Source organism: Pseudopodoces humilis, chromosome 7 (assembly GCF_049639895.1).
Source record: "Pseudopodoces humilis isolate 2021_Gansu_Grassland_sample_001 chromosome 7, ASM4963989v1, whole genome shotgun sequence".
NCBI lineage: Eukaryota > Metazoa > Chordata > Aves > Passeriformes > Paridae > Pseudopodoces > Pseudopodoces humilis.
This window is the reverse complement of record NC_142206.1, coordinates 55406312-55421651: the sequence shown is the minus strand read 5'-3', so window position 1 is coordinate 55421651 and position 15340 is coordinate 55406312. Positions and strand designations below refer to the sequence as shown.

The 15340-nt window shown below is 36.7% G+C and overlaps 1 protein-coding gene across 2 annotated transcripts in view; it reads left to right on the top strand.

The window, feature by feature from the left end:
* NUDT14 (nudix hydrolase 14) overlaps positions 1 to 15340 on the top strand; it is a 58732-nt gene that overhangs the window by 19659 nt on the left and 23733 nt on the right. For both annotated transcript variants that reach the window (XM_005520069.3, XM_088058409.1), the window contains exon 2: positions 8319 to 8362. In XM_005520069.3, the coding sequence (XP_005520126.1) occupies positions 8319 to 8362 (44 nt within the window). The remainder of the gene's footprint in view (positions 1 to 8318; positions 8363 to 15340) is intronic.

The window sequence follows — 15340 nt, the reverse complement described above, 5'->3', positions numbered from 1 at the left end:
AGTTCCCTGATACTGATGTGTACATTCACAAGGAAAAAAAAAGGTCATTCAACTTATGCAAATTGAAATTATTTCATTGATTTTAATATTTTTAAACTGAGTTGCATGGTTTTATGCTAGCTGAAAGTACTTCCTTTCATTTTGAAAGATAATGTAGAACTTTCTATGAAGTCTGTAATTACATAAAAAGAAGACAGCATAGCTGCTTGCTACAAATCAAACCTTTCAAGTAGACAAAAAAATTATGATAAGTCATTATTTCAAACAGATTTCAGATGCAAAGTAGTCTATTCAAGACAGGGTTTTTCTTTTAGATGAAAAAGTTGAATATTAAATGTCCTTGAATTTTTGACTGTTCATTTGCACTGTTTTTTGTTTTTTTTGGTGGATGAAGATTTTTAGATACAGCATGGCAGTTCTTTAGCTTCTGTAAACAAAAATCCCCACTGACTCATTAATCCAATAAAAATATTCATAAGGATTCTTTTAAAGTGTATTGAATAGGTATTGAATGGGTATTTTATTGTCATTTGGAAAACTTGAGGAGTCCAAACTTGCTTTAGCTGTCTCAGTTTGATTTATGTTCTTCATACAGGTCTCACTGCATTGTGATGACTATCAATGCTTTATTTATTTTAAAAAAATTCAAACTTTGTATTTTGAGGGTGGGGTTTTTTTTTGGTTTTTTTTAATCCATATTAATTTTTGCATGTGGCATATACTGAAAATACTATGAAAAATGTTCAGACCATGCAAGGTAATTTGGTGACTAATTGTCTCTGATAGTGAAATGAAAAGAATAAAGTGCTGGGTTTGTCCTGGAAGTGCGGTTTCTGTGGGCACATCACTGTGGGCACTGAAAATATTTTGTATTGATTCTATAGAACAGAGAGTTCAAGCATTAATAATTTAGCTGGCAAGAAATGGTTTACATTAGGTTATCAATGCTCATATGTTGCCACTGAAAACCACTACAGATGTGACATCAGGAGGTTCCATTAGGCCAAAAAAGAAATGGAACAAGGAAGCCTCAACTGATAGCAGCACTTCTTCAGTAGTGAGTGGAGAAAGGAAGGGAAAGGTTCGTTTACAGAGGGATGAGGACGTAACTTTTATGGCTTTACTGTAGGGGAAGTCCACTCTGTTTAACCCAGGATCTGGGACTCAAGAAGCAGCAGCTAACACACATCTTTCCTGTTGTGGGACCATATGTTTTATAAACAAAAAGTTCTGAATTACTGAGTTGCTTTCGTTGCAGATTTATCTCTTGGCAGCTTTTACTGGTCATAAAAAGGAGAATATGGCTGAAAAGCATTAAACTGAGACCACTTAAGGAAATAAAGGTAGCAGGAGCAGGCTGCCTTGGTGCAGATTTTTGTCTTCCTGAGTCAGTTACTTGACTCCCCAGGCACACTGCTCATGTGGATTGACCTGACAAAAGCCCATCTAATAAAATGACAAGTTCAGTGTTCTCTTGTTATGAAGGTCTGGGCAACAAGTAGACACCTCCACAGGAGAATGCACAGTGAATTTCCAGATAGGGGCATAGCTCTGCACATTGATACTAAACTGTGTGAATACATTTGTGTAAGATTGGATGTGCAACAGAAAAACAAGTTTTACACTTTTTGAAAGAAAAGCATGACCCTCAAACCTTTAAAAAAATTTTTTTGAGAGCAGAAATTAAAGCAAAAACTTGATTATTCCTCTAGAGAGTTTTACTGCTTTGGTCCATGTAAATCATTAAACAGGGACCTCACTCTTGCTTGGCTTAGCTGACTGGTTTAAGCTGTTATTTGCCAATTAATTCTCTTATCTGTTTTTCTGTACTTATAGTATAATTATTTTATTACATGAAGAATGCTCATTATCCCTTTGCATTAATGACATTAACTGCTTTTGTGTCTTAGGAGTGTGGAAACAGAGTAAATGGAGCAATGAAGACAGAGTTATTTTTATGTTATAATTGCTTCAACTTCTCTAATTGGATTTTTTCAGAAATATGGAACATTTACTTCTTGGGTGACTGCTTTAAACCCAATCCAGATGGTAGAGACTGGGGGATCATGACTGTTGTTTGTCATTTTAACCCTCATCACTAGTGAATGCAGCTTATCTAAATCATAATGTATTTGTCATTTTTCTTAACTGCCTCTGTTTGTTTACATCGACTTTTGTCTGGGCTCTAACTGAATTGTAAGATCATTGAACAGGAACTGTTCCCACTCTGTGTGTTCAGTGCCTTTCACAATGGGTCACCAAACCTCATGTTGTCTCTCCTGTAATGTAAACAGAAAGAAGTTAATCATTGTCATGGACAGATTTATTTTCTTTCTCTTTTAGTGCTATGTGTGATGTTAATTTGCTTATTTTGGACATATTTTGTACATATGTCTCCTGCATTGTAAGTGATCTGCCTGCATGGCCTGTTACCTTTCTCTTCAAAACTATGTAATACAAGGTCCAAAACCTTTTTACTGAGGTTGTTTTGATGTAACTTTACAGTTCTTAGCCACTTAGACTTTCTCTGCCCAAGCAGAAGATTTCTGTAGATAGATGTGGGAGATGACATAAGGTAGTGCCTTTAATTTGGTCACTTTTAAAATTATTAAATACCTGTATAAGGCAAATAATATAGGAGATTTAAGTAGATTTTGGATAAAGATCATTTCTCTTTCACTTGTGTGTTGTCTTTCCAGAGCTCATTTCAAGGAGGCATTAAATAAGTGACAATCCAATGTTAATTTTGTTTTGTTGAATAAAACTCCCAAGAGAGTAACTACAGGAAATCTGTTACTGTAAACCTGTGTGCGGAGGATTTATTTTATACACCCTCGTGTGATGTTGTGAAAAAATTATGACACGAAGTTAAAGGAAGCATTTAGAGTGGTTTTGTGAGTGTTCTTTCACTTGTTACACCAACATGTTTTCAGTTTCCTCTTCAAAATAAAACTTTTAATAAAATCTAAGAAGAATAAGCCTTTAATTGCATGTGTTTAAAACATACATGTAATGTAGTTTGTCTGTAGCTGTTACAGAAGCTGTCAGTTAATTCTTTTATGCATAAGCAAGGCAAACCTCTCTGTGCAGCTGCAGGACTTGAGAGCTGGTTCATTGAGATGAGGCAGATCAGTGCCCAGAAACCTCAGCCTTTTTCCCAGGTATCCAGATATGACATAGCGCTTCTAGATTATAAGAAATAGTGAATATTTTTTTTCACATTCACCATCTCTGTGTGATTCATGGTTTTACAGACTTTTGCTGTGTCAGCCCTTAGTGTGGCAGTGTACCACGGTTACCATAAGCTGCGTGGCATGGACTACAGCATCCCTGTCCTTTTTCTTCCTCACCTTGAAACTCAGTATCATCTTATAACTGGAGAACCACAGCTCTAATTCAATTAAATTATTTATAAAAATGATGTCATTCTTTGGGGAGATTCTTGGAATGATCCTTGAGGAAAGGCCTCTCTCTAAAATTGTGTTTAAGAATTATTTCTTCTAGCTTTAAAAAGCTGCATCTGCAGAGAAGTTGTGAGTTTCAGGAGGGCTGTACACAGAGCCAGACTGAGTGGCTTGGTTTGTTTGGGTTGGGGTTTTTTTTTTGAAAGGATGATATCAATCTATCAGTGATGATTGGTACCTGTGCAGACACATTTCCTCATGTAAGAGCTGGTTCAAGAGCTTCTCAGATGGCAGACTGAGAAGAGTGGCATCGGCACTGCCCTCAGGGAAAAGGAGGTGGAAAGCATTGAAGCTGCCCCAAGTGAAGAGTGAAAACTCCCAGTGACCTGTGTCAGAGCATGTCCAGGGTCTGTCAGATATGGAGCATACCCAGTATGGCCCTACAGTCAGTGCCAGTGAATGTTTCTTTCTACATCATTAGCACAGAAAGTCCTTTTTCTCTTCTTTATCAGCCTGCCTGGGATAAGTCTTAGGTAAGTTCCTCTAGCAAGCAAGAGTTGTCCTTTAGGCATTCTGGCAGTGATTTGACCTTGTTGTTCAGATGTTTTATTGCCTCAGGTGGTAGAGGAAAGCAAAGGACAGCAATATCCCTGGCACAGTGATTCTTAAGGCATTTTAGCCAGAGGGCATGTGTCAAAAAGAATGATATTTTGATAGGCTGCAGACAGGTCCAACTTATCCTTTACAGACAATGTGAAGAGACTCCTGCCTGTAATTATGGCACTGAGCTGGTGCAGGAAGAGTCTTTGGAAAATTATTTCAAGGATGATAGCAGGGTAGAGAATGTGAAGATCAAGTATGGATATAAACAGATCCGTGCACGTAGGAGTCACATCTACTGAACTTAGAGCCACTGTCAACACCTGTCTAGCAGAGAGCACTTGGAAGTGCCTGGTTGTCCTGGAATCACTTGAACCAAAAGGCATTGAGTCTCCTTGTGCAGACTGTCAAGCTGGGAGTGAGCTGCTGTTAATTCTGATTAAGTTATCAATGCCATTACCAAGTCACTCTTACAGACAGTATGGTCTTTTGGCACACTTTGCACATTCAGGTAGTACAGAAATGGCTATTTGTGCTTGCTTTTTAGAGTTGAATTAGGACTGTGCTTGATTTGGGTGCCTTTTTGTCTTTTGCCACCCTTCAGTGCCTTTTGCCAGACTTGGAAGAGTTTTCTGGGGAAGCATTGCTGTGTGCTTTCTCTGTTCTTAAATTTTAGAGACAGGTTGCCAGGCAAGATGGACATCTCGTCTGACCTGGAATGGCTTTCTTATGCAACTAGTACTTATGTAAGTGATCCATCTTCTGTGTAATGTGAAACGAAATTGTCTCACATGCTGCCTCTCCTGGAATACAGCTTCATTAATTTACACATACTATATGCACTAGTTGAGTGTTGCAACATCACAGAACTTGATCACTGAGCACAGAACTAGAGTGTGATTACTTTGTGATTAAAGATTTACCAAATCGATTATGTGTTACACAAGATTCCTGCAGTATCAGAAGTGCTATTCTGAACTGATTAAAACTAGTGTAAAATAGTTCTGACATATTTGTCTTTATAAACATCACAGGACACATCTCCTGTTTGATGAATAATTTTTTAAATTTTTCTCAAATGTCATAAAATAATCCCTTCTCCTTCCTGTCATCAATGTTTAGATCTCCTAGCAATGTTATACTCAGTTCTCACTGCATTGAGAGATAATGTGATTGTTCTTTACTAGGCATTGGAGAATGGACTACTGCTAATAATGCAATTATTACACATGCTTATTAAAATGAAAAATGTTAGGGGTTTGGAGAGCCTTTGTGTTTCACAAAGATACTTCTCTTTTTCAGGAATGATGTTGACCACTGATACCTTTAATATTGCAGCTATCTGTAACTGTGGTGATAGCAGAGCTTTGTCAAAGACCAGGATATATAGAATGGAACAGTTTAACAAGTAATCATAGCCACTTGGCTTTTAAAAGCATGAATCTTGATCAGTTCAGCAAGTAATACTTTTGTCTCAAAGATAAGATAGAGATACTACATGCAGCTTGATATAGTTGGTTAGAAGCTGTCTGGAATTAATGTTCTGTAAAGTATGTAAAGCAGCATAAGAACCATTGGTAACTGTTTACATGCTATTAATAATTAGCAACCTTCCTACCAGTCTGTTAGGAAAGAGCCATGCATTGGGTACAATAGAAACTCAGCTCCATTCGGTTGGGTTCAAATTACATTTGACTTCAACAATAGAGTATGAATGAGGCTCATTTGAGTTTCTGCCACTGTAAACAAAAAGATGTTGGAATGTTTCACTTGTTTATTGATTTATTTATTTGGACAGGTGCAACTTGATCATATGAAATAACTTTTTAATTCAAATATAGGCAGAAAATAACTTAGTAAGCATTGTCCAGTCAGAGTATATGATAATAACCAATGTCTTGACTCAAATTAATCTAGCCCGTGGCTGGTTTTGAGTTTGAGTCTTAGACTAATCAAATCATGTCTAGAAAAAAGTGCTTCATCTGGGCTTAGAAAATAGAAAATACAGATTTCATTTTCTTATTAATTTCTTTTTAGGTACTAAGTTGCTTCTTTTACTTTCTGCTAAAAATTATATGCACGTCTGTGAGGTAGGTTCTGTTAATGGTAATAGAGCTCATCCTTGCAAAGAGGTCACTCAGTTCTGATGGATCCCATCTGTATGAGGATGATTCTCTAGGGTGTAATTTTCCTCAGCTATTTGAAACCCTCTCATAAGTGCTCCAAAGCAATCAGGTTCTATAATTTGCTAAATGATGGTAAGAGGAAAGAGCCAGGAAGATTTTTGGTAGGATCGTATGTTAGAATGCAGTATCACAAGACTAGCAGCCTAAATTAATGCAAGAAGAAACTTGATTCAGGCTTTTTTTGACATCTCCAGTAGCTGGACACCCGCACTTCTCCAAAGTGAACACTGCGAAGGGAGAATGGATGATGGTAGCACCAACTTACAATTTGAGGGCAGGAGAAGGTTGAGACTAGAGAAACAGTGTGAAGTTACATGCAGAAGACATTACCCTTGGTACAAAGTTCTCCAGTTCATTTGTGTTACATGGAAAATTGCTCAGCAGTCTGCTAACAAATTGTCCTGGAGCAGGTAGAAATAAGCCTACAGAAAGATTGAGCTGACCTTGCACATTTAATACCTTAGATTATCTTACCATACAACACAGCCCATGTTGCAGCTGTGTGTTATATCACAGTCCTATCAAAGTTGTTCCTCTGTCTCTCACCAGGTGGAATGACTTGGATATACATTCAGATTTGGAAGCAATGGCTTTAATATTTCAGTTCACACTGAGAATTTGCTGTCTTTATTTCCCTTTCAACATTATATTGCATCTGAACAATGACAGGGCTCCTCCTGTAATGCACACGTCCGATTCCTGTCAGTGCTAACAGAAGGTATGTGCAGACACCAATGGAAGCGCAGATTAGAGTTTCTCTTGAGGTGAACAACTGTTTATAATTAGAGTTGTGGGAATGAAGAAAAACCCAGCTAGCAAGCAAACAGTCCCTCTTCCAAAAAGCTTGGTAAACTCATAAAGCTCAGGGGCTTAATCTCTGAACCAGAGTGCTTGTTATCTAATCCCCACCAGCTGTTGTGTACTCGGTAGCCATGACATCTGTAATAGAGCTGAAGGGCCTGTCTATATTGGTTGGCACCTTTACCCACCAACTGAATTTGATTCTTCTCTCATTGCTCACATTTACCTGCTTTAAATCATTAACCAGTTACTCAGGGTTTGATCATCCATTTAACCATACTTTATAATAGAAGTCAAGTGCTGCTTTTCACATTAAGCATATTTTAGGTAGGTAGGTCTTCAGCAGGTCTCGTTTTTGCGTCGGTAATAAGAAAAAGGTATCAACCATGGGAATTTCCTCTGATATCATACTGATTCCTAACACAGACTTAAAACTGACCTGGGTGTAGAATCTCTGGAGTTGTATTTGAGCTGAAAAACACCATCACCCTTCCAGTAAACAGAGTAAAGAGTTACATGCATCTCCATTAACTGACGTGTATGAATTGCTGTAGGTAACTATAGAAGGTATAATATAAATGTAGGCAAGGTATATGCACTCATTATAACTGTGAAAGAACACTTGTTTTCAGAGGTTACTGTCAGCTCTGCTGTAGTGGATATTGTTCTTTTTAAGCTGGCAGAGGACAGGAATTGGCCCATCTTGAGAAAATCAGCCATTTTCTGTCTCCCAGTTCTTGAGTGATTGCTGTGTTTTCAAGCCTGCTGTGAGACAGTGCCCGCAGCACCACCACTAGCGCAGAGGAAGAGCAGCAGTGTGGAGTGGAGTATGACCCCCGCATGTTAGGTGTGGATAAAACTCCTGTTTTGGTCCTCATAAGGGGTTAGGTGGAAGATGTCTTGTTCCTGGATCCCACATGGGTTTAGTTAGGAGGTAAGTGCTGAGCTGTTCTCAAGGTAAGAACATTTCTGGACATGGAAGAACATACCTGTGGGTTATTTTACTGGTTAAAACATAGTTGTTTATAGCTTCCTGGTACCATGAATGGTTAGACTGGGCAGCTGAAGTTGATGCTGTGGCCAAAACTGGGCCTGAAGACTGCAATAAACGTATGCTAGCTGTCATCATAGTATTATGGGTCTAAGATTTTGAGCTGTCCTAAGACAGTTTTCAGTGTCTGTAATACTAACTGTCAATATTCAGAATACTGGCCTCATAATTAAAACCAACTAAGTTTTCAAAGAAATGCCTCTTAAGTTTTGTTAAATTTCATTGCAGTAGTTTTTCAGTTGGAGTTAGACTGATTTTAATTTTTTTTTCCCCCAGAATGGCACTAAGAAGTTCTGGGATTTTATGAGGACACATGACAGGTAACAATAACATCATGTTATTTCCCATTGTCTTCATGTTATATTTCATATGTATTCTCTTTTATTGGTCAAGTGTTGCTGATGTTCTCTTCCCTCCAATTTCCTATTCAGTTCTCACTTCTTGTGTAATACTTGCAGGTGGTTCTCTACTGTTTAAGGTAGAATTAATAGAAAGTTAAAAATCTCCTTGTGTTTTATTATGTTTTCAGTAAGTTTTGTCTGTGTTTGACTATTCCAATATTAGGGTTTTACTATATAATTTATTGTACATTTTAATGACTACATAGAAGATGGAACTGAAAGTTTGGATTGTATGAAATCCTCTTTTTTGAGTGGGAATTTATTACCTGAAGGAAGGAGTTTCTTCTGTCTTTCCAAACTTATTTCTCTGATCGAGGAAGAAAAGCAATTAACTCTTGACTTCAAAGATCAGTTCCTACAAGATTATACCAAATAAGGTGTATGTAAAACAGACCAATTCTCAGTGTTATTAAAAACTAATAAATTTATATGTATTAAAAAAAGTATTAATATTTAATCTGTTCACTGAAAAATCAGTTGCTAGAAGATAAAAATAAAAAGCAAGGTATCAACTTTTTCCAAGAAAAAGCTTTTCTTAATCTATTAAATGTAAAAAATATAGCAAGACACTAATTTTAGTGGTCATAATTGTGACATAAACAGAACCACATCAAGAGATGTGTTTTTCATGTGCATTAAATAACTAAAATCAGTTGAATTTTGGAAATTCTTCTCTGTTGGAAGCATCTAAGTCAGTCCTTACATGAGTCTTTTTATGACATGAGTTTTTACATGTGTGTGGGTGCCTGGGAGGGATATAAAATTCTAGCAACACTTTTTATCTATATAAAGATTATGAAGGTAAAATTTTCAGGAAGACTGGGAAAGTATTAGCTAGATTAAAAATGCCTGTACTGCTTGAGAATGAAGACAGAAAAGGGAGTGATATTTCAATACTGAACTTCACACTTGCTTTTGGAATTTGCCTGGAAGACAGTTCTGTCTTTGCACTTTGTCTGTCCATATGGGCATGTGCCTGAATTTATGATGGCAGATACAAAGGCTGAAATGATAATTGATTGCTGGAAATTTAATATATGCCCATTCAAGCAAGTGAATCCAGCCTCAAGTCACAGTGCTGAGAACATGACTTCCAGATGAATTTGTGTGACTATTTTATTTTTGTTTAAACTTTAGTTTATCACTGTGTGATAATGTGTGAATATATGCAACTAACTGAGTGGGGTAAGTATTAAAGGATCAGTTTTCCATGAACTTCTTGGGAACAGTATTTCTGAAGGACTTTTGTGGACATTTTTAAAATAGTTGAGAACATAACTTTATAAAAAGGCAACAGCCACATGTCATGCCAGTCATCTCTGGTCACATAACATTTGTTAGCTTCAGATGTACAACAGCTGCCACCCGAACTTATTAGTGACTACTGTTGAACTGCAGTGTCTAACACTCTTTTACAAGGAAATTCATTGCAACTTCTGACACCAAAGGTAGTAATGTGAACTTTCTGCATAGGAAATCCATGGGTTTACATAATTTATTTTTTTTTTGTGAATAGGAAGGCAGTTATTATCCAATACATTAGTCAGATTCAAAATCCCTCATAATACTTTAAAGCCCTACATTTTGCTGTATTTTAATAGCTGTAATGCTTTTTATATGGAAAAGTTATGTTAACTAGTTCCTGAAGATTATAGAGAACATCATACTGAGAGAGCTCTTACAGGTTCATTACTGTTAATGAAGGATAAATATTGAAAAGGGAGGTTTCTGGGACACATGTTCTGTTGGTCAGGATTTCCTAGTGTGTATGTCTGCTTAGAAAAAATTGTAGATGCTTTCCAGCATTAAGATCCCTTTTCCTAATACTTTTTCATAAATATTCATAGGTGACTACTTACAGAAGTTCTGTAGGACTGTTAAATACTCCAAGTGCCTGTAATAGGGCTGTTTATCTGAACTGAGCATGTTGGAATGCCAGATGTGTAAAGAACACATGTATATATTATATATTTACAAAGAATTTATATGTATTATGAATTTAGTGATGATGAATTGAAAAAACAACTGTGTAATCATATAAAAGCAAACCTTATGCCTAACCCATGTCTTTTTTTGTCATCCTCTTTCAGCAGCACGAGTAAACATGCTTAAGACTGACTTCCTTGCTGCATGGTAGTGAACCAAGAGGTTGTATGCTGGGTTCCTTTGGGACCCCAGTGTTCTGTCTCATTTCAAATTAGGTCAATATAAGCCAATATTTAATAGATTTGTATCAGAAGATACAGGAAAATATTTACCAGGAGAGATTAAGTTATTGTGGTATAAATGTATCCTTTCCAACTGTTCAGATGAACAGCTGATTAAATTATAGAAAGACAAAAACACAAGAACTGCAGTAGTCACTTCATTTGCCTTAGATGTGAATCATCTTTTAAAACCTCACTATACGTTGCAGTAGGACCAGATCATTTAACCATATGCAGTCTGGTGGTGTGACTCTAGCACAAGTTAAAATAGCGGAATTGGTATGAGTTGTCCTTTTTTTCCTTTTATTTTCTCTCTTTAGTTATTGCAGATCTGGGCATGAGTTTACAGTATGTGGTTCATGAGCTTTCCTAAGACCAAGATGATTCAGAACTAAACATCAGTCCTGAAAGCACTGCTGTAATTTACGTTGAACAAATAATTGTTTATTCCCAATCACTCCCTGCCACTTAAAAACAGAAATAGTTACATACAATTTATTGCCCATTACACAATGAACAATGTTAAGGCAAACCTTCAGAACCTCTGCTGTCAAAAATCACCTGTATGTCAGCACAGACAAAAGAAGCAGCATTTCTTATCATATTTAGGTTTAAATTCTAACAGAAGGAAGATCCATGACACACAGACACACCCATGGACAATAATTTTGTCCTGGAATGCTTTGCCCAGAGAAACTGAGGAATCTCCATTCTTAGAGAAATCCAAACCTTGACTGGACAAGGCTCTGTGAAATCAGGCCTAACTTAGAGTGACTTTTAACAGGAGATTGGATCAGATGATTTCTAAAAGCCACTTATATCCTGAAGGTTTCTATGACTTTGCAAGCATGTTAAATGGGTAATGAGTATTACAGTTCCCATCTGAAAACTGTCAAAAATTTGCAAACTTGTGAAGAAATCTGTCAATTTCTAAGCCATTTTTCTATTGGAAAATAATGAGCTGACTATTGTTCTTGTCCTGTGGAGTTAGATTTAAGTTAATCTTGCTTTGAAACATGCAGATGAACATTATCAGAGCTCCTTGGAAGGTTTAATTATGTCATTAGAAACAGCAGTGAAGTTTACTAAAAATTAATGAAGTAAAAATCCTTGATTACCTCTTCTCCACTGTAATTATTGAACAAGTTTATTGAAGTGTTGCTTGTAAAAGTTACATAATTTTGGCCTGTTGTGTTCGGCACACAGCAAAAGATGCTTTCTGCAGTTATGCACTGCTTACTTTTCTAATTAAGTGTAATTTTCCCTTTAATACTCAAGATGATGTGTTTGGTCATTATTAAACATATCCTGATGAAAATCAAGCAGAGTGCAAGCAATGAAAATTGAGATGCAAGGTGTATTTCAAGATTTTTTTTTAGACTTGGGTCTGTCTGAACTGGTTAGCAATTTGTGGGGGTGTGATTTGAGGGCTGAAGAGCTGTTAATTTTTTTAAGGACTCAGCTTTTAAAAATAAAAATCTTTATCAGGAGCGCATTTTCCTTCTGCAAATTTGTGGTGATTTTCTGTTAGAAATGGAAACATTCTAAATGTAACGGAGTAATCAGCAATACCTGTAACAAAAAATTATTCTCTAAAACCAGACTCAGGTTACAGTTATATTCTCCCTCATCCTAATTTTGCTATATTTAGTACAGAGCCTGAAATGTAATACTTAAGTTCTACATTCATCTACTTTATAAAGCAATAGACCATGTTCGTTTCAGGTTTCAGCAGCTCCCCTTAAACAGATTCAAGGCTTTTAAAAGGCATAATTTGGGAACAGATGAAGGTCAGTGTACAGTCATGTGCTCCCTTCTGTGCTTTGAGTAATAACGCTTGAGAACAGGGACACAACTGTACCTTTTCCTAGTTGACAGAACAAAATTATGTCTACCTCTCTATTTGAAAGTATGAAAAATTCACTGTAAAGTTCACTGCATTTAAAAGAGAACAAATTTGAGGAGACTGAATTGTGTGCAAAATAGTTATGTGAGTTCCTCTCAACTCTGAAAATACCATGTGAAGAATAAAAGGCATTTGGACTAAAAGACTTGAAACTCTACATGTGCACTGTACCCCTTCAAAAACATGTCATAGTGACTCAGCAGCTGTTCCTGACTTAAAAAATTCTTAATTAATAAAACTACAAGTTTATTCTTATATTCCTGCTTTATAAGATTTGCCTCTTTTTTTTTTCAGGTAAAGAGATTAATCTGTCTCACATTTAAAACAAATTAATTCCTAATCTAATTTGCTTCCTCAGAAGAAACAACTTTACACTTTTATCTATTACAGAGACAACTGAAAAGTGTAGTTTTCCATCAGGAGTGAGTTTACAGGGTGAAGGAAACCAAAGCAGTCCCCACTTCGGCTTGTTCTTTGCTGCAGGTCCCAGTCCTGGGGGCAAGCAGGATTCTCGAGGCAGGTTAAAAATGAGCAAACTCAGAAGGAGGAAGATGCCCAGGCTGTGTGCTGTGCAGTTACCTGGGTGAGTGGCTGCCCAGGGCAGTGAGGAATGTGGCCCAACAGCTGCACCAGGAGGCGGCTGCATCCCGGCTCTGGCCACGGGAGCCGGCCAGGGATGGGTCACCAGAGCCGGCCAGTGGCCTGCAGGAGCCACGGTTGCTATTCTGGCTCGGTGGCTGGAGCAGGCAGCTATGGAGACAGGGTGGAAGTCATGTGCCCTGACCACATTATAGGAGTGGATTAAATTCCTTCTCCTATTTCATATGACAGATCATTTGGGCTTTATGGAAACTTAATCCTGTATGTATTTTTCTGGTTTATGTCTTAGTGTATTATAAGACACCATGAAATTTAACTCAGATGCATTCTTCGTGCAAGAATTATCACAGTAGCTTTAAAATACAGCTTTTTAACATCCTTACAGGTAAAAAAAAAGTTTGTCTTGGGTGGTATATGCTTTTTACTTTAAATTATGTGCTGTTGTTCTGTAAACCTTGTTTGTCTTTGTAATGTCTCCTCCAGGGTGTCAATGATGTGGAATTTTCTTGATTGTCTTCAAAGATAGTGTGGAAGATAATGCACTGTTTAAAATCAACTGGAGGTAGTTCAACAAACAAAAGTGATGAAAAGTTTAGGGAAATAATAGCTGAGAGAAGGGAATGAGGGCTGGGCATGTTCATGCAAAGGATTGCACAACTGAGGAGAGAAATCACCACTTATCACAAAATGTAAAGGAACATTACAGAACAGGCCAGAATCATTTAATTATTAAAAAAATAGTGATCAATGACAGAATGAGAAATGAAGTATGGTGGGGAAAATATTTTTTAAAATTAAACACTAAGAAACTGTTTTTACCAATAAGCAATAAGATAATCCAGGAAGGCATGTTTTATAATCACTGTCATTGAAAACACTCAGGTCTAGGCTTGATATCTGTCTATCAAGGATGTTATTAAGGTAATGATAATTTTCCTGGTATTAGAAGGAAAAAATGCAGTAGCCTATTAGTTTCCTTCAACCCAAGTAATTACACTATTTGTTTGCATGTGATATTTGCAAATAAAATGCACTTAAATCTGTGTTTTTTGTTGTTCATTTCTGGGGTTTTCTACAGTGAAAACTTGACAGATTCTCTGCTTTTGTGCCAGGAATTCTGCAGGCATATTTACTGTCCTTTAAAATGAGTTACTATGTTGTTACCTTGGGATCCAGTCTAAATAAAAGCATAGGAATGAGAGAAACATGAAATGAGATGCCGTGAAGTTACCAGAGAGAAACATGAAATCATAAATTTTCAGATTCTCATTTCATCTTATTAGGCATGTGATATGAAAGCACCCTAGAGCTATATAACTGAAACAGAGTAAAATGGCAAGAAAATCTTTATTGAAGGCATTGCTTCAATGGGAAGTTTAATATTTGCCTAATTTTAAGAATCAAATCCATGAAAATTCTTATAACTAAGCAGGTACACAAGAATTTTGGCTGGTTGGTCATAAATTTCTGAATACAGGCTTCTGGTATCCAGATTAGAAGCACCTTGTTTTTTTTACAAATTTAGGGACTTTTTTCTAGTGTTTACTAGTGTCTAGGGAATTTTTTTAGTGTTTCCAATATATGCAAAATAAATCAATATGTTTTTTTTCTCTTACAATCACTGAAATCAGAAAGAGTCTTCCCTCTGCTTTCAGGTGATTTTGAAATAAACCTGTTCTGTGTGAAGGGTGCCAAGAGTTTGTACATGGTCTAGTGACAGTAGCATGATCATGGCCTGCATTTGGGATTGGTAAAAATAATCTTAAGAAAGCTAGGAAATGTTCTGTAATTGGAGTGCCTGTATTTTAGAATTGTAGCTGAAAATATCTTTTGGAAAAGAGGAAATTATTTAAATCTTATCTAGAAATGGGAAAATTGAGGAAAATGTGAACAACTACCAGTTTCTCACTGATGGTACTGAGACTGTGCAGTTATACTTGGCAAAAGGTATAACTAAAAGGTTGTGTTATGCACATCATACTTGGATTTTGGTAGGTAATAAATGAAGTCGCTGGTTTCCCTTACCTCAGTGCAGAGCACTTGAACTTTTTTGTTTTGTGAGCTGTCCTTGAAACCTGATGGTGTTTTAAATCTTTCACTTTTGCCATTTCAGAATGGAATTGAGCCATACTTAGTCTTTTTAGGTGGATTATTTATTTGCCTTACTATGTGATAGCATTTATA